The following is a 21,090-nucleotide window of genomic DNA, read 5'->3' as shown; positions in this document are numbered from 1 at the left end:
ACGTACTAAAACAGGGGAGAGGAGAAGAGAAGAGGGGAGGAGAACAGAATTCCAGCTGAAGGAATAGGATGGGCAGGTTCAGAGGACGTTGAAAGGACAGACTAAACCCCCTCCAGCCACCTGTCTACCCAGGGGTCATTCCAGGCACTAAGAAAAGATGTTACTTCATTCTTAACGGGGTGTTTGATGAGTGAAAATATCCATAGGCTGCCTTGGGAGATTTGAGTTCTATAAAGATATACCACTGGGATTGGATAGATTCCTGCTCTTTTTAAGAGAGAGATTTTTGCTATAGGGTACATGTGCTAACCAGAGAGAGACAGACAGAAGTGAGAAATCACCCCCAGAGGGGATGGCCACATCGCAATCCCTTCTCTTTCATTTTCCTCTCGGGATTCTGGGGACTCATGCAAATGCACCTGGTTTGAGTTTTAAGCTGCCAGGTCCAGGACTAGAACTGCAGTCTAACTATGTGGGAGTCCAGTGACATAACCATTACACCCTCTGCTGGTCCCAATTCCTGTTCCTTTCTGGGACTCAGTTTATTTATTTGTATAGTGAAAGAGTTGCTGAGGATGTTGTCTGAGGCTCTTTCTAGCGCACAGATTTTGGTCATCACACAGGCCATGGCCCAAGGCTCCCCCATTAGAGTGGCCCCTTTACTACTTCTTCAAGGTGCCTTCCTTCCTGTATTGGAGGTGCCACCCTTTCTGGTCCTCTCTGCCACCCGTTTTGTGCTGTCTTTGTGGCAGAGAGGACCATAAAGGACTTCTTCTAAGTAAGCGAGATGGAAGCTGATTCAGTTCACATGTTCACATGTTCTTCCTCTTACCAGCTCATCTTACCATGTTTGTAAGGGAAGGGGTTCCAAGACTAGGCCAGCCACCTGCTGGAACACAGCAGCAATCACCCCGTGGTCAGAACCAGTACTTTAAAAAATAAATATACAAGGCTGCATCTGATTTTATTTTCTACTCAGAAATTTATGCCATCAATAGCTACATGTAAACGTATCAGTGGGATTAATGGAGTGAATCACAAAGTGACTTGATTGGATTTAAAACCATATTATTTCTGTGGGGTGAATTAGTAAATTTAGCCCTGTCATGAGATGATGGATGGAGAACCCAGGAACTGAGAGTTCTTATTGATCCTGAGAACAGATCAGCATGAAAAGGAGAACTGGAATGGCTTCCTACACTCTATTTCAGAGACAAAGGAAACATGGCTTTGCTACTTGGGCAACTATATAGACACGTCGTGTTCTCTTTCGGGAAAGCAGTTGAGCTGAGTTGATGGAACAGGCAGCGTCTAAAATGGCCCCAAATATCCTTGTGCCCTGATAGTCACACCTTTCTCCTTGAGAATAATAATCCTTTCTCCTAAAGAATGAACCTGAACAAATGGCTGCCTTCTAGCCAACAAAATGCAGCAGAAATAGTGACAAGGCACCTCTGAGATTAGGTTAAAAAAGGCTTTCTCTTTTTCACATTCTCACTCATTCTCTGGTGGGTTGTTTGCATGAGGGAGATGTAATGACATTAACTGTAGGATGAGCCTGGAAGTGGAACTTCCAAAGCCTGCTGACAACCACAGGAGGGAGTGTGGATGTGCACTGTCTCCCTGTTGAGCCTTGAGAAGTTCACAGGTGCAGTCAACACCTTGACTGAAGCCTCAAGAGAGACCATGGACTGGAACCACCCAGCTAAGCTGCTCCTGTAACTCCAGACCCACAGAAAAATTGTGAGATAATAAGTTTCTATTATCTAGTTGTAAGTCACCTAAGCTTGGGGTCATTTGTTACCCAGCATTAGAAAACAAATACACTGTGTGATTTGCTTTAACTGGTGAAACCTGAGTGGAAACAACATGTATTGTTTCTGTGCTGAAGGTCACGAAGTAGGCAGTATGGTTTCCTGACTTGACAACCATGCAAGCCTGGATCATGATGAGTGAAGACCCTTCCTTCTCCACACCACTGACCTGCACTGGACACGCAGCATGACAGAGAAACAGTCTTTGGTTTGAGACCTGTTTGTCACCACATCAGAACCTGGCTCATCCTGACTAGCACAGTATTCAATCCCGGAGTCATGGGGGTGAGGGGGATCAAGGCAATCTAAGAAAAACACTTGTTTTTCTTGCTAAGAACACCAATTTTGCTTAAAATAGTTTTGAATGCAGTGTATTTCCTCACAAAGAACACTGTTAACAGTGGTTTACAGAAAGCATTTCAAGCTGTCTCACTGAACCTATTGGCACTTCACATTTGGACACATGCTCCAACTTTTAGGTCAGAAAGTATTGGGTTGCTAGAAAAGTTATGACATATTTTTTCTGTGCAATTTCTATGCAAAAATGTGTCATGACTTTCCCAACAACCCGATAACATTCTTTGGCTGCCGCATAGCCTAGTAGTTAAAGAAGCTGGATTTCATCTGGCTGCTTGTGGTTTAAACTCTAGCCCCAGTAGCTTGAAAAACATGCCAGGTACATGTGTATGCATGCTCAAATCCTCACAGGATGAAGTAATGGAGAAGGGATTGCATTGTGACCATGATCCATCGGGGCATAATTTCTGTCTGTCTGTCTGTCTGTCTCTCTCTGGAAAGCGCATGAGACTTCTGGCAATTAAAAATAAAAGTAGGGTCCTTATATAGGACCCCTAGGTTAGTTGGCCAACTTCCTTCCCCCACCCCCAGCTTACTTAATTCTTTTATGACTGAGAGAGACACAGAAAGGCCAAAATACAGCCCCCACCAGGGCACTGATGCCACATTCCACACCCACTACAGCCAACTTTGGACCATAGGCATGCATGTGCCTAGTGTCCTCAGGAGGCATCCAGATGCAAACGCGGAACCTTTCCAAGTAGGCGAGCTTTGCAGAGCATCAAACTGTACTACTTTACCACCATCCAGCCCCGTACTTAAAGGGCCAACTTTTAATAAGTACATAATTTAAAAAAATAATTATTTATTTTTGTTTATTATTATTATTATTATGATTTTAATTTGCTATAAGGCACATGTGCCAGAGAGAGAGAGAGAAAGTGAGAAAGCCAGGTCTGAGACTCGAACTAAAGCCAGTCATGCAGGAGTCCAGCACCCCAAATGCTGTGCCACCTGCTAGCCCCCAACTATATAATTCTTAAAATAGCTCTGCAAGGCAGATACATTTCCTGTTGCCCTTAACTTACAAATGAGAAAAATAAAGACTTGAGAGGAAAATCAACTATTGGTGGTTATTCAGGGCTGGGCAGCTATTGGCAGACCCCAGACCTGAGTCCAGGCTCTCTGAGCCAACACTTAGGACCCTACCATGTAATCTCAGATGGGCAACCAGTTACAGAGGGAGATGCATTAAGGCTACTGTTTGGTAGGAAGGATTTAGAACCAAAAGGCTGAGGCCACTTTTATAAGGGAAGAAATGCTTATCCATGATGGTTAGAAATGGAGATAAATTTCTTACTTATGTTAATGAAGACTGCATCCACATAGATTTTGGTACAGAAAGAGCCCAGGATAAATCCGCAGGCTGGTCCAAATACCAGCATTGTGAACAGGATTCCTACAAGAAGAAGAAGAAGAAAGATTACATTAAAAACAGGAGGCATTCAATGAGCAAAATCATTAAAGGTCAAGGGGATTACTTTATAATACATTGATCAGAGGAGAGTTCTGGTTTATACAAGTGACATTACCGAAATTGGTCTAATAACTCAAGAGGGGATATGCCAGTAGTTCTAATTTCTGGAGACTTTACTGAAACATTTCATATTATCTGAGAATTCTGTAGTATGTTGAGAGATCTTGAAGGACTTTCTATAATTCTGCTTTTATATTTATTTGGTTTTATGAAATTCATTTAATTTGTAGTTGGCTGAGATTCCTTAGCACACATTGTGCAAACTCAGGAATTCTTATGAAGTGAGAAAAATCCAAGCCACAAATTATTTTAAAATGTAATGAATGTTTATAAGCACTACATTTAGAAAATAATGAAGTTCACACAATGGTATGCTTTGAGAACATTTAATCAGACACTTATTGATTTCAATGTTGCAATCCACCCCCCCCCCATATGTTCGAATCAGCATCTGTTGGGATTGTTATGGTTGCTCTGACTGTTGTTCAGGACTCAAGCTTTTGCATATGACGTGAAAATATGGAAGGCCCTGGGCACATATGTAACTATCTGATGGATACCATACCTACAATTTTACACAAATCTTTTAGATTATTCTGGGAAAAGAATTAAGATCAACCCAAAACTTATAGGCTGAGGCCATGCAACTAATTTTCAATTTGGTAGATATTCTCTGAGCATAAAAGTCCCCCAGGCTCTGGAAATGCAAATAAAAGTAAAGAAATGGCCCTTCCCTTAAGAAGCTGGCCATCTGAAGGTGGCAGTACATGAGAAATTCTTTTTTGTGAAAAAAACTATTGATTTAGTTTTATGAATTATTACTTTAATTTTGCTATATTGGAACATGCATGAGAGAGAGAGAGAAAAAATAAGCTGCCAAGTCCAGGACTCAAACTACAGTTGGTCATGTGGAAGTCCAGTGCCTCAACTACCATGCCACCTGCTGGCCCTACACGATATAGGACCCCTAGGTTAGTTGGCCAACTTCCTTCCCCCACCCCCAGCTTACTTAATTCTTTTATGACTGAGAGAGACACAGAAAGGCCAAAATACAGCCCCCACCAGGGCACTGATGCCACATTCCACACCCACTACAGCCAACTTTGGACCATAGGCATGCATGTGCCTAGTGTCCTCAGGAGGCATCCAGATGCAAACGCGGAACCTTTCCAAGTAGGCGAGCTTTGCAGAGCATCAAACTGTACTACTTTACCACCATCCAGCCCCGTACTTAAAGGGCCAACTTTTAATAAGTACATAATTTAAAAAAATAATTATTTATTTTTGTTTATTATTATTATTATTATGATTTTAATTTGCTATAAGGCACATGTGCCAGAGAGAGAGAGAGAAAGTGAGAAAGCCAGGTCTGAGACTCGAACTAAAGCCAGTCATGCAGGAGTCCAGCACCCCAAATGCTGTGCCACCTGCTAGCCCCCAACTATATAATTCTTAAAATAGCTCTGCAAGGCAGATACATTTCCTGTTGCCCTTAACTTACAAATGAGAAAAATAAAGACTTGAGAGGAAAATCAACTATTGGTGGTTATTCAGGGCTGGGCAGCTATTGGCAGACCCCAGACCTGAGTCCAGGCTCTCTGAGCCAACACTTAGGACCCTACCATGTAATCTCAGATGGGCAACCAGTTACAGAGGGAGATGCATTAAGGCTACTGTTTGGTAGGAAGGATTTAGAACCAAAAGGCTGAGGCCACTTTTATAAGGGAAGAAATGCTTATCCATGATGGTTAGAAATGGAGATAAATTTCTTACTTATGTTAATGAAGACTGCATCCACATAGATTTTGGTACAGAAAGAGCCCAGGATAAATCCGCAGGCTGGTCCAAATACCAGCATTGTGAACAGGATTCCTACAAGAAGAAGAAGAAGAAAGATTACATTAAAAACAGGAGGCATTCAATGAGCAAAATCATTAAAGGTCAAGGGGATTACTTTATAATACATTGATCAGAGGAGAGTTCTGGTTTATACAAGTGACATTACCGAAATTGGTCTAATAACTCAAGAGGGGATATGCCAGTAGTTCTAATTTCTGGAGACTTTACTGAAACATTTCATATTATCTGAGAATTCTGTAGTATGTTGAGAGATCTTGAAGGACTTTCTATAATTCTGCTTTTATATTTATTTGGTTTTATGAAATTCATTTAATTTGTAGTTGGCTGAGATTCCTTAGCACACATTGTGCAAACTCAGGAATTCTTATGAAGTGAGAAAAATCCAAGCCACAAATTATTTTAAAATGTAATGAATGTTTATAAGCACTACATTTAGAAAATAATGAAGTTCACACAATGGTATGCTTTGAGAACATTTAATCAGACACTTATTGATTTCAATGTTGCAATCCACCCCCCCCCCATATGTTCGAATCAGCATCTGTTGGGATTGTTATGGTTGCTCTGACTGTTGTTCAGGACTCAAGCTTTTGCATATGACGTGAAAATATGGAAGGCCCTGGGCACATATGTAACTATCTGATGGATACCATACCTACAATTTTACACAAATCTTTTAGATTATTCTGGGAAAAGAATTAAGATCAACCCAAAACTTATAGGCTGAGGCCATGCAACTAATTTTCAATTTGGTAGATATTCTCTGAGCATAAAAGTCCCCCAGGCTCTGGAAATGCAAATAAAAGTAAAGAAATGGCCCTTCCCTTAAGAAGCTGGCCATCTGAAGGTGGCAGTACATGAGAAATTCTTTTTTGTGAAAAAAACTATTGATTTAGTTTTATGAATTATTACTTTAATTTTGCTATATTGGAACATGCATGAGAGAGAGAGAGAAAAAATAAGCTGCCAAGTCCAGGACTCAAACTACAGTTGGTCATGTGGAAGTCCAGTGCCTCAACTACCATGCCACCTGCTGGCCCCCTACACGAGCAATTCTAACTCAAGCAGACAGCCTCAAACGGCAGGGACTAACAGGTCCACAGGGTGCTCGACACAAGGTAAGGGATAAATTCCACCACAGGGTGTGCACTTTCCTACCTGGTTGTTGCAGGGGTAGACCAACATCACCTGAGTTTTCTCAGTGATGTTATTATAGAACCTATCAAATATGTATCCATTCAACGAACATTTATGAAGCTTTTTCTCTGTACCAAACACTATTCTCAAGGTTAAGGGATTCAGCATTGAATCAGAATTGAGAGAGTCAAAAATCTAAAAAAAAAAAAAAAAAAAAAAATCTTGTCCTTGTGGAACTCATTGATTTGAAAAGAAGAAAATCCCCAACAGGAGGCACAGTGGTAAAATGCCACACACTGTGAAAATGACCCACACGGGAAGGTTCTGAGTTCATGTCCACAGACCTCCCTGAGGACCCTGACATGCACATACCCAGGACCTGGGACCGGCTGAGGCTTAGGGTGAATCTTGGCACAAGGCCTTTGTTGGGGGTGCTATCTCTCCATTTCTCTTGCTTAAGAAAAAAAAAAAAAAAAAGAAAAAAACCTTAAAAATAAATTTTAAACTACAGGCAGGAGGTCAAATGGTTTCTAAATATGTGGCAAAAGGAGGTGTGTCTTCCCACTTTACAGACAGGAACCCAGAGCTCCAAAGCCATCACTCAGAGACAGCATGCAAGAAATGTTTCATGGTGGAAAAATATGAAAAAAAAATCCTGTTTTATATCACAGGAGTAGGGCTGACTCTACCTTTGGCAAAATGCTGGTCTGTGATTTGAAGAGATGTACAGTTCAATGAATTTAAAATAGTCACAGAGACCCTGATCTATTCCTGCGGATAGGAGGAATTTTAAAAAATAAAATATATGTTACTTCGTAGATAAATGCCCTAATCATTAGTACATTAGCTCTCGTTTGTCACAATTTAGGTTAAGGTATCTGAACAGGGGACCAGACAGTGGCACAGCAGCAAAACGTGATGCTCTGTGAAGCCAACCCACATGGGAAGGTTCTGGGTCTGTGTCCAGAGACCCCCCTGGGTATCCCATGATCTGGGGCTGGGAAGCATTGAGGTGTGAAGACCTCACCTGGGGCACTGTATTCTGTGTGCCTCTCTTCAATAGCACACATATACTGACAGAAAAAATAAACTAAAAAAGATAACCCAGCAGGGAAAGTTTCAGGGTGGATCACTGGATATGTCTAGAATATGGGGTTCACTGTAGTATGAGTTATAAGTAGGGGATTATCTTTAGCGAGGTCTGGGTTAAGGAGTAAAACTAATCTTGGGCCCAGTCTTTGGGTGCGAGAAGGAGATGCAGGAAGAGATGTGGAAAAAGCTGCAGGGAGTGGGGCCAATAGGTGGCTTGGTGGTTGAGGTGCTGGATTCCTACATGGCTGACAACGGTTCAAGGTGCTTTATCACTTTTCTGCTCTCTCTCTGGTGAGCCCATGTGCCTAAAGCAAATTAAATAATAGTAAATAAAATCAAATAAATAATCTCCCTCCTCTTTTAGAGAGTTTTTGTTTTGTTTTGTTGCTATAGGGTTTATGTGCTCACTAGAGAGACAGAAGGAAACAGAGACAGAATGTGAGAAACCATGCTGCAATCCCTTCTCCTCCATTCTCCTCTTGGGAGTTTAGGCATGCACGTACACATGCCCTGCGTGTTTTAAGCTGCTGGGTCAAGAACTCAAACCGTTGTCTGCCAAGTGTGAGTCCAGTGACGTAACCATTACACTACCTGCTGGTTCCTCAAATAAATAATTCTTTAACAACAACAAAAAACTGCAGGGAGCAGGGGAACAGAGGAAGCCATTGCCTGAGAGAAGCACCTATGGGAGACTGGAGAGATTTTTGCTCCAGGTCATAATCATGAAGCCAGCCATATCCTCCCACCCAGGGTGTAAGCTAAGGTGACCCACAGCTCAGCAAGCAAACTAACTATTCAGGCCTTCCCAAGAGAAAGGGGCACACTTCCTAAGGGGCAGGAACACACTTCTCTCAGCAAGGGGGTCCTACAGCACCCTGTGGCTTGCCGCTTGAACTCCCAGCATCCTCTGACACCACTGGCTATGATAAGATGCCTTCGTTCATGCAAATTAAATCCCCCCATGCAACATACTAGTAAGAGTCACTGATTCATCCCCTGCAAGTTGAATAATGGAAATGATCATTAACGTTTCATAGATCAATGGGGCACACTTTGAGTATCAAGATAAAAGAAGAAACCACCAGCAGCTGAGGAGGCTGTACTGAGACAGTGTTGTTACCCCGACGCTTGGGGACAGTGGCGAGTATGTACTGGCCAGACACCATCGGGCAGCACGGGCTCCCCAGGTCCGTAGCCTGCTCTTGTACAAGCTTCAACACAGAAGGAAGGGCCTCCCTTGACCCACTGACCTCGGCTGTCCACAGGAGGACCCGTGATTCTGTTTTATATCACAGGAGTAGGGCTGACTCTACCTTTGGCAAAATGCTGGTCTGTGATTTGAAGAGATGTACAGTTCAATGAATTTAAAATAGTCACAGAGACCCTGATCTATTCCTGCGGATAGGAGGAATTTTAAAAAATAAAATATATGTTACTTCGTAGATAAATGCCCTAATCATTAGTACATTAGCTCTCGTTTGTCACAATTTAGGTTAAGGTATCTGAACAGGGGACCAGACAGTGGCACAGCAGCAAAACGTGATGCTCTGTGAAGCCAACCCACATGGGAAGGTTCTGGGTCTGTGTCCAGAGACCCCCCTGGGTATCCCATGATCTGGGGCTGGGAAGCATTGAGGTGTGAAGACCTCACCTGGGGCACTGTATTCTGTGTGCCTCTCTTCAATAGCACACATATACTGACAGAAAAAATAAACTAAAAAAGATAACCCAGCAGGGAAAGTTTCAGGGTGGATCACTGGATATGTCTAGAATATGGGGTTCACTGTAGTATGAGTTATAAGTAGGGGATTATCTTTAGCGAGGTCTGGGTTAAGGAGTAAAACTAATCTTGGGCCCAGTCTTTGGGTGCGAGAAGGAGATGCAGGAAGAGATGTGGAAAAAGCTGCAGGGAGTGGGGCCAATAGGTGGCTTGGTGGTTGAGGTGCTGGATTCCTACATGGCTGACAACGGTTCAAGGTGCTTTATCACTTTTCTGCTCTCTCTCTGGTGAGCCCATGTGCCTAAAGCAAATTAAATAATAGTAAATAAAATCAAATAAATAATCTCCCTCCTCTTTTAGAGAGTTTTTGTTTTGTTTTGTTGCTATAGGGTTTATGTGCTCACTAGAGAGACAGAAGGAAACAGAGACAGAATGTGAGAAACCATGCTGCAATCCCTTCTCCTCCATTCTCCTCTTGGGAGTTTAGGCATGCACGTACACATGCCCTGCGTGTTTTAAGCTGCTGGGTCAAGAACTCAAACCGTTGTCTGCCAAGTGTGAGTCCAGTGACGTAACCATTACACTACCTGCTGGTTCCTCAAATAAATAATTCTTTAACAACAACAAAAAACTGCAGGGAGCAGGGGAACAGAGGAAGCCATTGCCTGAGAGAAGCACCTATGGGAGACTGGAGAGATTTTTGCTCCAGGTCATAATCATGAAGCCAGCCATATCCTCCCACCCAGGGTGTAAGCTAAGGTGACCCACAGCTCAGCAAGCAAACTAACTATTCAGGCCTTCCCAAGAGAAAGGGGCACACTTCCTAAGGGGCAGGAACACACTTCTCTCAGCAAGGGGGTGCTACAGCACCCTGTGGCTTGCCGCTTGAACTCCCAGCATCCTCTGACACCACTGGCTATGATAAGATGCCTTCGTTCATGCAAATTAAATCCCCCCATGCAACATACTAGTAAGAGTCACTGATTCATCCCCTGCAAGTTGAATAATGGAAATGATCATTAACGTTTCATAGATCAATGGGGCACACTTTGAGTATCAAGATAAAAGAAGAAACCACCAGCAGCTGAGGAGGCTGTACTGAGACAGTGTTGTTACCCCGACGCTTGGGGACAGTGGCGAGTATGTACTGGCCAGACACCATCGGGCAGCACGGGCTCCCCAGGTCCGTAGCCTGCTCTTGTACAAGCTTCAACACAGAAGGAAGGGCCTCCCTTGACCCACTGACCTCGGCTGTCCACAGGAGGACCCGTGATTCGGGTCATGGCTTGCCATGCACTAGGGAGTCTCTGTGTCTCCAGCCAAGAGCACCCCTCACTCTGGTTCTCCCATGAGGGAGTGGGTTTCCATTTTAACAGGACAGAGTTCTCCCCCAGTGTCAGAGAAACCCAACAGATCCCAACTTTAAAAACGCAATGAAAGACATCGGTCACATGGACTCGTGTAAATGGGCCTTTCCTCTTGGTTACAATCTATGGAGGGTACTTTGAAGTGGCTCCTTCTCAAAGGGATGCTGAGGGAAACCTCCAATAGCAGTGTGTTTGAGTATTTTCCAAAGGACAGGCCAGTACTGGAGATGTGGGAGGGAGCCTTCTGGCCTGAGGAAATACCTTGCTGACTTCAGAAATATCTAAGGACGATTTACTATTTTATTTTATTTTGTTTACAAAGAATTTAATTTTATTCATAATTTGACTAGAGAGAAAGAGAGAGAGAGAAAGCAAGCTGCTAGGTGTGGGACTTGAACCATAGTCGAACATGGGAGTTCAGTGCCTTAACCACCTCTCCACCTGCTGACCCCAGAGTGATTTTTTTTTTTTTAATTTGTGTTAGGGCATGTACACTTGCCTGTGAGAAAGAAAGAGGGAAAGCGAAAAATCGCCCCCCACGGGAGGTGGCCATGCCATAATCTCGTAAATTCTCTTTTCGGCATTTTGGGCCTGCATACACATGTGTCTGGCATGTTTTTCAAGTTACTGTGTCCGGGACATGAACTTTAGATTCGACCATGTGGGATCCATCCACCTTAACCTCTACACCACCGGATGGCCCTCATCTTAGGACAATTTATTATTTTTGTTTTTATTTAGAGAGATTTTTGCTATAAGGAGTGTGCATTCACCAAAGAGACAGAGACAGAGAGACAGAAAATGAGAAGTCACCCCCCAGGGGGGATGGCCATGTCATGATCCCTTCTCCTCCTTTCTTCTCTCGGGATTTTGGGCAGACATGCACATGCGCCCAGTGTGAGTTTCAAGCCACCGGGTCTGGGACTCAAACCACATTCCGCCACGTGGGAGTCCAGTGATCTATTACGCCACCTGCTGGTCCTATCTTAGGACGATTTAAACAGAGCCACTTCAGATGGGGCCTCTAAGAAAAGCTGGAACCATGAAGGTGCAGGAGGCAGACTATGAGGTCACGGAAATGGTACTTCTGAATGGGAGTCCTTGGCTCCCCTTTAATTCGTCTCATCAGGTCGTGATTTCTGTTCTTACTGGTTTAGCAAAACTACCTCAAATGATCTGCCTGAACGGACGGAGGGGAAACAGACTGCCAGACATCCACAGCCAGGATCTCCACGGAGAAGGCCTTAGCACCACAGGTCCAGGAGCGGGTGTTCCCGAGTGGCTCAGTGCTGCCCCCTGCTGTCTGCCAGATTTGTGTCCAGATAGGAGAGGTGCTCTGTGGCTGGAGAGCCTGGAGGGTGAGTCGGATACGTCGGCACTTCCACATATACTGGGTCGTCGGAAAAGTCATGACACATTTTGCATAGAAAAACATAGGGAAACACAACATGACTTTTCCGACGACCCAATATAATCTCCGGTCACCCTTTCCAATGGCTGAGGGGGCAAGGTGACTGTCCATGTCACAGGGGAAGAAAGAGCATCGCAGAGGTCCGCATCTACCCCCAGCACATGGCTAAAACTCACCTCCCACCCGTGTATGCAAGCCGGCTGACAGCAGGGGGCGGCAGTGGCCCTGAAGAACATTCTCTCCCCAAGTCTGTCAGCACTAGCCCTTGAAGACAGGAACCCTGGATTTCAGTGCCTGGAGATCTACACAGGAGAAGGACCCCCAAGGGATCACCCTAAGGTGAAGGCATGGATAGCCCGGCTTCCAGCAGAGCATATGCTGTTAGGACAAACTTTTTTTACTGTTTTTTTTTTTAATTAATTTTTTTAGTTTTCGTTTTTTGCAGTAGGGCACATATGCTCATAGGACAAGAGACAGAGAGAGAAACAGAGAGAGGGAAAGTGAGAAATATCAGGCTATGATTTCAGAGAAATGTTACTTCTGAACTATTCGTCCCAGGAGGAATGGCCACACCACAGTCCTTTCTCCTCTTGGGACTTTAGGCATGCACATGCGCTCAGTGTAACTGTCAAGCTGCCAAGTACAGGATTCGAATCGCGCAGTCAGTCATGGGGGACACAGCTGCCTTAACCATCATGCCACCTACTGGTCCTACTTACTTATTAAGCAGTTTGAGCAAAATGCCTGATAAACAAAATTGTTAGATTTTTTTTTTTTTTTTTTTGTCAGAGGTTTTTGCTTTAGGGCACATGGGCTCGCTGGAGAGACAGATAGAGACAGTGAACAGGAAAGTGAGAAATTATCCCCCAGAGGGGATGGCTACACCACAATCCCTTCTTCTCCCATGATTTTTTTTTTTTTTTTAAGAGAGATTTTTCTATAGGGCACGTGAGAGACAGAGAAACAGAAAGACAGAAATCACTCCCCAAAGGGATGGTCATGCCAACAATCACTTCTCCCCATTCTCCTCTTGGAATGCTAGGCACGCAAGCACACAAGCCCAGTGTAAACTTTAAGCCACTGGGTTAGGGAATCAAACCACAGTCAGCCATGTGGGAGCCCAGTACCTTAACCATCATGCCACCTGCTGGCCCCATGCCATACCTTTCTAACCCTGAATAAACACCCCATAGAAGCTGCACTGATGCACAGTGGGAGACACACCCAAAAACATTCGTACCAGCTGTGTGTGTAAGATCCTCAATTAGAAATATTGCAACTGCCCGTCCACAGTAAAAGACAAGCTGTGGTCTATCCAGAACCTGGAATTACTCTACAGCAAAGAAAACAGATCGTCTTCAGGATGACCTGTGAAGAGGCCATCCAGAAACACAGGGACTGTGATCAGCATCTCTGCTCACTCTAATTAGAAAGACCCATTAGCATTTCTGACCTGAGGGTTGGCCTCCCTTCCCTGGAGAAGGACACAGAGACAACCTCTCTCAAAGCGGACCAGTGTCTGCCCTGCTGTGACTGCGTGTTACTCTGTGCCTCTAGTCACTACTCTGTAAAAGGGGCTGACAACTCCTGACTCCCAAGGCATTTTAATTTAATTTAGTTTTTTAAGAGAGATTTTTGCTACAGGGTATGTGTGCTTGCCAGAGAGAAAGAAAGCAAGAAATCACCCCCCCAAGGGGGATGGCCACGCCACAGTCCCTTCTCCTCCTTTCTCCTCTTGGGATCTTGGGTACACACACACACATGTGCTGGGTGTTAGGTTTAGGCCACTGGGTCTGGGACTCAAACCATGGTTGACTACGTGGAAGTCCAGCAATATAACCATTATGCCCTCTTCTCTGCTGGTCTCATCCTAAGGCACTTCTAACATTTTATTTATTTATTTATTTATTTATTTATTTATTATTTATTTATTTATATGGTTTTTGCCACAGGGTGCATGTACTTGCTGGAGAAAGAGAGGGAAAGTGAGAAATCACCCCCCGGGGGATGGCCATGCCACTATCCCTTCTCCTCCATTCTCCTCCTTGGATTTTGGGCATGCATAAGTGGCTAGTGTGAGTTTCAAGTGACCAGGTCTGGGATTTGAACTGTGGACAGCTATGGGAGTCCAGCACTAATGAAACAGATCGGCAAAGAGGGGCATTTTTAGCTTTCCTCTGGTGTGCTCGAAGTCACACCACACTACCTGTTGGCCCCATCTAAGGCACTTTTGAGGGTCAAATGTTTAAGTGCACAAAAAAGGCTTCTGGAACACAGGTGTTCTCAAAAACATGAGACGTTCTTGTGTTCTCCTTGCTGGTGCTTCTAACTCCAGGCTCATCATCTGTTTCTCCGTTGAGTTTTATTTTTTTTAATCACTTAAGTAAGAGATGCTTATTTTAGGGAATGTGGGAAATACAGCATCGCATAAAGATCTAACATCATATTTCTTTTTAGGAATTATTGTATTTAGATGGCATTTCTTCCTGTGTGTTTTTTGCATTCATGGGAATATATAGGTTAATTCTGAAACAAAATCTGTTTTCCTCATTTTAAGATAAATAAATGGTCCTTGAAGAATGATCTGAGAACAGACAAAATACAGAGGGGTCAAGAACACAACCAGGAGCTTAAGAGCCAGCATCATGAGCTGTTTGTCCTTGGGAAAGTTGCTTACCTTCTCTGGGCCTCTGAGCCCTCACCCGAGAGTGGGGTTCCTCACAGTACCTACACCTACCTCGCTGAAGTGTTCTGGGGTTCAAGAAATTAATACATGTCAAGGGCTTTCCCTAGGATCTGGCATATGAGAAGTGCACAATAACCTTGATGTCTCATTACTACACAAGACGTGGTATGGGACCAGCAGTTGGCACAAAGGCTATGTCACTGGACTCCCATGTAGTTGACCACAGTTTGAGTCCCGGACCCGGTGGCTTAAACTCATGCCAGGCGCGTGTGCGTGCGTACCCAAGATCCCGAGAGGAGAATGGAGGAGAAGGGATTGTGGCATGGCCATCCCTGTTGAGGGGTCATTTCTCACTTTCTGTCTCTCTGTCTCTCTCTGTTTTTCTGGTGAGCGCATGCACCCTACAGCAAAAACCTCTCAAAAAAAGAGAAGAGACTGATAATCTATGTAGTTATCCTCTTCCAATCTGTTTCTGTGTACAGTTTTTTTTTAGAGTAATTAAAAAAAAAATGAAGGTATCTGACACAGCTCCCCTAATGACAGAAAACCTGGAAACAAATGCTAAGATTTTCTCTCCTTGCTCCGTCCCTCCTTCCCTCCCTCCCTCCTTTCCTTTGAGACATTTTTGCTACAGGGCATGTGCACTTGCTGGAGAGACAGAGAGATAGAAAACAAGAAACTACTCCCAAGGAAGAATGGCCACACTACGGTCCTTCTCTTCCAGTCTCCTCTTGAAGTTTTGGGCATGCATGCACATGCACCTGGTGTGAGTTTTAAACTGCTGAGTCTGGGACTTGAACAGCAGTCCACTATGTGGGAGTCCAGCGATGTGACCATTACACCACCTGCTGGTCCCAACGCTAAGTTTTCTAAAGAACGTATTTCCAAGGAACAGAATTATCTCCTGTAACAGAACAGAAGGTGCTAACGGATCATAAGTGCCAGGACGGGGCATTTCTTGGCTGTTCTCTGCTGAGCGTGGAAGTCACTGTCAAGCTCCCAAGTCCTGCTCTGGCCTCTCCTTTACCATGGGGGAGGAAGGGCACCTGAGGACACTGCGGTCTCATGTGACAGCTCTGACTCCTTAGCAGTGACCGAGGAAGCTGAGCAGGGCAGGGGAAGGGCAGAGCTGAGGATTCTGCCCTAGACTCAAGGAAAGATCCCTTCAGGGGAAGTCTTTGGTTTTGTCTGGAAGATCTTGAGACTGGATGATGTAAGTTGGAGAAAAAATGAGAGAACACTGTCTCCTATGCAATCTCACCAGGCTGCTACAGGGAGGTGAATGCTTCTGCCTCTGTGGAAGGCAATCTTAATCATTCTTTTTGTCTTGTCTGGTTATAAAAAGTGATGTATTTGGAAAGCAGGAAAAAACACTTGTTATCCTATCCTACCACTCGGAGGCAACTTTTTTTTTTTTTTTTTTTAAGATGTTCTCAATATCTTTCAACATACTCGAGGCCAAACAATAATTCTAGTGACTTCTTGATGAAGTAAGTGTTCTGATACTCTTTTTGTACATGGGACAACAGAAATTCAGAGAGGTTAGTCACCTGCCCCAAGACCACACAGCTTATAAAAAAGAGAAGTGGATTTGAACTCAGACCTTCAGGACTTAGGTATTTTGTTTTGTTTGCCATTTGGCACATGGTCTCCCCAGAGAGAAAGAGAGATAGTGATAAATCACTCCCCAGGGGCGATGGCCATGCTCCAACTCCTCTTCCATTCTCCTCTCAGGATTTTGGGTATGTGCATGCTCCCAGTATAATTTTCAAGCTGCCAGATCTGGGACTCGAACTGTGGTTGACCATGTGGGAGTCCAGCACCTTAACCACTATGCCACCTGCTGGCTCCAGGACCTAGTTCTTAAAGGACAGCGGTGGCATGGCCCAGCAATGAAGTCTTCTGAGTCAGCCACACCTCACTGCAACTAGGCTAAGATCCGGACTGTACTTCTCAATCTCTGGACGAGAACTGGAAGCCATGCAGGCAAAGCTCCCAATGTCTGCAATGTAGTAAATGCTTCCTAGAATTATCTTCATGTTTCAGAAAAGATGAGACCAAGAGGGGAGGTTTGCACGGTGGGTGCCCCCTGTGTGGGTCTGTGTCTGCTCCTGGTCCCCGATTTTAACTCTGAATCTCTGGGGGAAGAGCAAGGAGGAAACTGACAATGGCTGTGGTTCTTCCCCACTAGAGGGCAGTGCTGCCTAGAAAGAGAGAGAGGCTCTTGCCTGGCTGACGGTCCAGTCTTCCCCTTCCTCCCTGTCCACGAAACCGTCCAGACCCTCTATCAGAGCAGTGCTTTCTCATCTCCCACCTGTATTCCACACTGGTCATTTACACAGACGTATTCCCCTGCCTTGAAATCCGCAGGCTGAAGTTCTCCGCCCGTGAAGGAGCGCCCTGCATCATACATGCATGAATAAAACATGATCCACACACATCAGGAAGCCTACAGAACGTGCAGTGCAAACGGAGCTGGTGCCCCCTGCAAACAGCCCGGCAGCATCAAGAAACTGCTCCTGTCTGCAGAGGATCTGGGGGCAAAGGAGAGGGTGAGGCGGCGGCCACTTGTGGAGCACAAAAGGCATGCATGTCATTTGTGTAACAGAGTTATCCCAACTGCCAAGTTTGCAAACAAAACCAAACAATGGATGTTGCTAAGACCATGTGGCAAGTGACAAAGCCAGGGTTTATGTGTCCCTTCTCACGGGATCACTCTGTGGTCTCTTAGGTTAGCTATCCTAGGGTCTCAAAGTTGGCTTCATGCTGGGATCACCAGAGACACTTTTTTCTTTTTCTCTCCTAAGTTTTTCCTATTAGGCACATGCACTCACCAGAGACAGAGAGAAGGAAAAGGAGAGAGAAACTGAGAAATCACCCTCCAGAAGGGATGGCCAAACCACAATCCCTTCTCCTCCATTCTCCTCTCAGAATTTTGGGCACACATGCACACGCACCTGGCATGACTTGCAGGCTGCCAGGTCTGGGACTTGAACCGTGGAGTGGGCTGTGTGAGATCCAGCCACCTCAACATCCCTGCCACCTTCTGACCCTCACCCAGGAAACAATTAAAAAATACTAGTCCCTAGGTTGTACCCAGGGAGGTTCTATTAGAGCTAGCGTGGGGCTGTCTGAGTGCTGGGCTTTTTCCGTGCTCCCTGGGTAACTCCACCTGCAGCCACATTGGGAATCTGGGGCCAGAAAGAGCATATGCCTTTGTTGACCTTGACTGAGGTCTCTGCCACCAGCAGCATCAGCAGCACTGACCAAGGAACCAATCGGATCCAAAAGTCATTGGCACACAGGCCACGGGAAGGAAGCAGACGCTGCCTCATGGCGGCCCTGCAAAGTGTGGAGGGAAGCAGGTCACTAAGAGCGGCCAGAACAAGGCCACCAGGCATAATGGCAGACCCAAGTCTCTCACGCAGCCAACCACAGCAGCCCTGCACACTGCTCCGGATGGCCTGTGGTGCATGGTGTGGCCCCCAGTGCAAAGCACTCTCCAGGCCTTGCTCAGTAAGGTCCTCAACTCAGTTTCTCTCTCCCTCCAGGCCTCTGGCAGTGCAAGAGGTTCTCTAAAAACAGAGATATTTTTGCTATAGAGTACATGCACTCGCTAGAGAGACCAGGAGAGACAGTTGCCCCCAAGGGGAGATGGCCACACCACAATTTCTTCTACTCCATTCTCCTCTTGGGAATTTAGGCACACATGCACATGAGTACAGCACGAGTTTTAGGCTGCCAAGTCCAGGACTCGAATTGTGGTCAACTACGTGCGAGTCCAGTGATGTACCATTATGCCATCTGCTGGTCTCAGGGGTTCCAACCTCCCTTCAAAGCCTGTCTTAAATACTGGGTCATAGGAAAAAGCACAACATATTTTTTTCTATGCAAAAATGCATCGTGACTTTTCCAATGACCTGCTACCACTCCTGGGCCAGCCAGTAGTGTAGAGGTTAAAGCAGCTGGACCCCACATGGCCGACGACATCAGCGAGTCTTGGGTGCTTTCTCACCTTCCTTCTCTTTTCTCTCTTCCTGTTTCTCTCTTTTTCTGACAAGCACATGTGCCCTAAAGCAAAGTAAGAAAAAAAAATCTCCTCCTCTAAGAGGTCTTCCTAGATTTTTTTTCCTTTTCCTTTCCTTCTTCTGTCACAGTTCTGTGTAGTATACCAGAATGCAGAAACAAAGTTCTGTGTATGAGCATGCCATTAATAATCACAGACTTGGGACCAGCAGATGGCGTGATGGTTACGTTACTGAACTCCCGCATAGTCAACCAAGGTTTGAGTCCCTGACCTGGCAACTTAAAGCTCACACTGGACACATATGTATGCAATGCCCCCAAATCCCAAGAGGACAATGGAGGAGAAGGGATTGCAGCATGGACATCCTCCTGGGGAATGATTCCTTGCTTTCTGTCTCCCTGTCGAGTACACATGTACTATAGCAAAAATCTCTTTAAAAATAAAATAATAATCACAGACTCTGGGAACTATATATTCAGGGGAGGGGAAGGGAGATAACCCAACAGCCTCCAAACTCCTCTTTTTCAGAAGGCAGTAAAGTTCCTGGGTTGTCAGGAAAGCCATGATACATTTCTGCCTAGAAAAACAGAAAACTACATCATGACTTTCGCGACGACCTACTATCTGCCTCCTTGGAGGCGAGACTCCAGGTAAGTCTGTGGAGCTGTAAAGCACTTATGGCCCAGGCTAAGGAGAGGCAGGACTCCCCAGCATCACGGAGAACGACGCATCCCAGGGACACCACCTTACAAGGCCAAGCTCCTTCGGGATGCTCTGCTACTGGCCAAGGCTGCGGCTGTTGCCATTCCTGGCATCTCAATCCGCTAACAGAAGCTTCTTTTCTTTCCCTTCAGCCCTGGCGAGAAGTTTCCAGTGTGAGGGCATGCGTCTCTCTGGCTGGCCAATGGGGACCCAGATGTAATGCCCACAGCCAGGAAGCCCACCCAAATAAACAACGGGGTGCATCGTCCTAAGGGGCCCACGTTCTCGCTGAGTAGTGCCCTCCCAGGAACTGTCCTTTGAGACAGGTTTCCGGCTATTGTGTCGTACCGCCAGTCTGCAGCAGGGGGCAGTGGAGGGATGGCAGTGCTGGGAGTCCTGAGCCAGCAGGCCCAGCCTCAGCAGGGTCCTGAACAGGAGGCTGTGCGCACTTACTTCTCCCAGCTGTACTCCTCTCAGTGACCTACCCTGTCTGTCCTCCGTTAGAAACTGAACTGCACTGCATCCCCTGAAATCCATACTCGGAAGTCCTGACTCCTTAGAACGCACAACCAGAATATGACTGGGTTTGGAAATACAGCCTTTAAAGAGGTGATCACATTAAAATGCAGTTTTTAGCTCCAATCAGGTCTGACTGCTGTGCCTATTAGAAGCAGTGGTGTGGACAGTAGAGGCTTGTGTGTCCACAGAAGACAGCCACGTGAAAAGGCACACAGAGAGGTGGTGGCAGGTGGCGTGGTGGTTAAAAGGGCCAGACTCCCACAAGTGTGGAGCTGGTGGCTTGCTTTCTCACTTCCCCCTCTCTTTCTCTCCCTGTCTCTCCTCTGGTCAAATTGGGAAAAAAATAATAAAGTTAAAATAATTCTTTTTTTAAAAAATGGCACAGAGAAGGTGGCCATCTATGAGCCACGGAGGCGGGCCCCCTTAGAAACCAAATCTACTGCCATCTTGATCTCAGACTTACAGCCTCCAAGACACTACAAGAACAAATGCCTATGGTTTAAGCCACATGCCCTGTGGCACTTAGTCCCGGCAGCCAGAGAAAACTGAGACCAGACCAACGCAGGCGTGTGGATCACATGAGAGAGTGTTTGCCAACGGTGGTGCCAGCCAAGGCTCACGGGCATGAAGCACAGATGAGACAGTTGATATTAACAAGCCCGTCCTGGGGTTCCGGGTGTCAGAAGGGCTCCATGCAGCACACCATGGTGGCGTGGCTCCCGGGTTAGGACTGGTGGATGCAAAACCAGCAGGGAGCTCTGATGAGTGGTTCCCTTGCCTTATTTCTAATACTATCTCAACTCCGCACTGTGTCCAGCAGGGGGCAGGCTCTGAACTAAGTTTTCTGTATTGCACAGGAGACAAACCGTTTTCTCAGGCTACACGCTCAGTGTGATAGGACTGCAGAACATCAGAGAAGGG

At 45.5% G+C, this 21,090-nt stretch overlaps 1 protein-coding gene across 1 annotated transcript in view; it reads right to left on the bottom strand.

Moving 5' to 3' along the window:
- SLCO3A1 (solute carrier organic anion transporter family member 3A1) overlaps nt 1-21,090 on the bottom strand; it is a 293,297-nt gene that overhangs the window by 85,408 nt on the left and 186,799 nt on the right. The window contains exon 3 of the mRNA XM_027769252.1: nt 5,422-5,520. Within this exon, the coding sequence (XP_027625053.1) occupies nt 5,422-5,520 (99 nt within the window). The remainder of the gene's footprint in view (nt 1-5,421; nt 5,521-21,090) is intronic.

The sequence above is a fragment of the Tupaia chinensis genome, unplaced genomic scaffold, assembly GCF_000334495.1.
Source record: "Tupaia chinensis unplaced genomic scaffold, TupChi_1.0 Scaffold000078_1, whole genome shotgun sequence".
NCBI classification, from domain to species: domain Eukaryota; kingdom Metazoa; phylum Chordata; class Mammalia; order Scandentia; family Tupaiidae; genus Tupaia; species Tupaia belangeri.
This window is presented reverse-complemented; position numbering and strand designations above follow the sequence as displayed.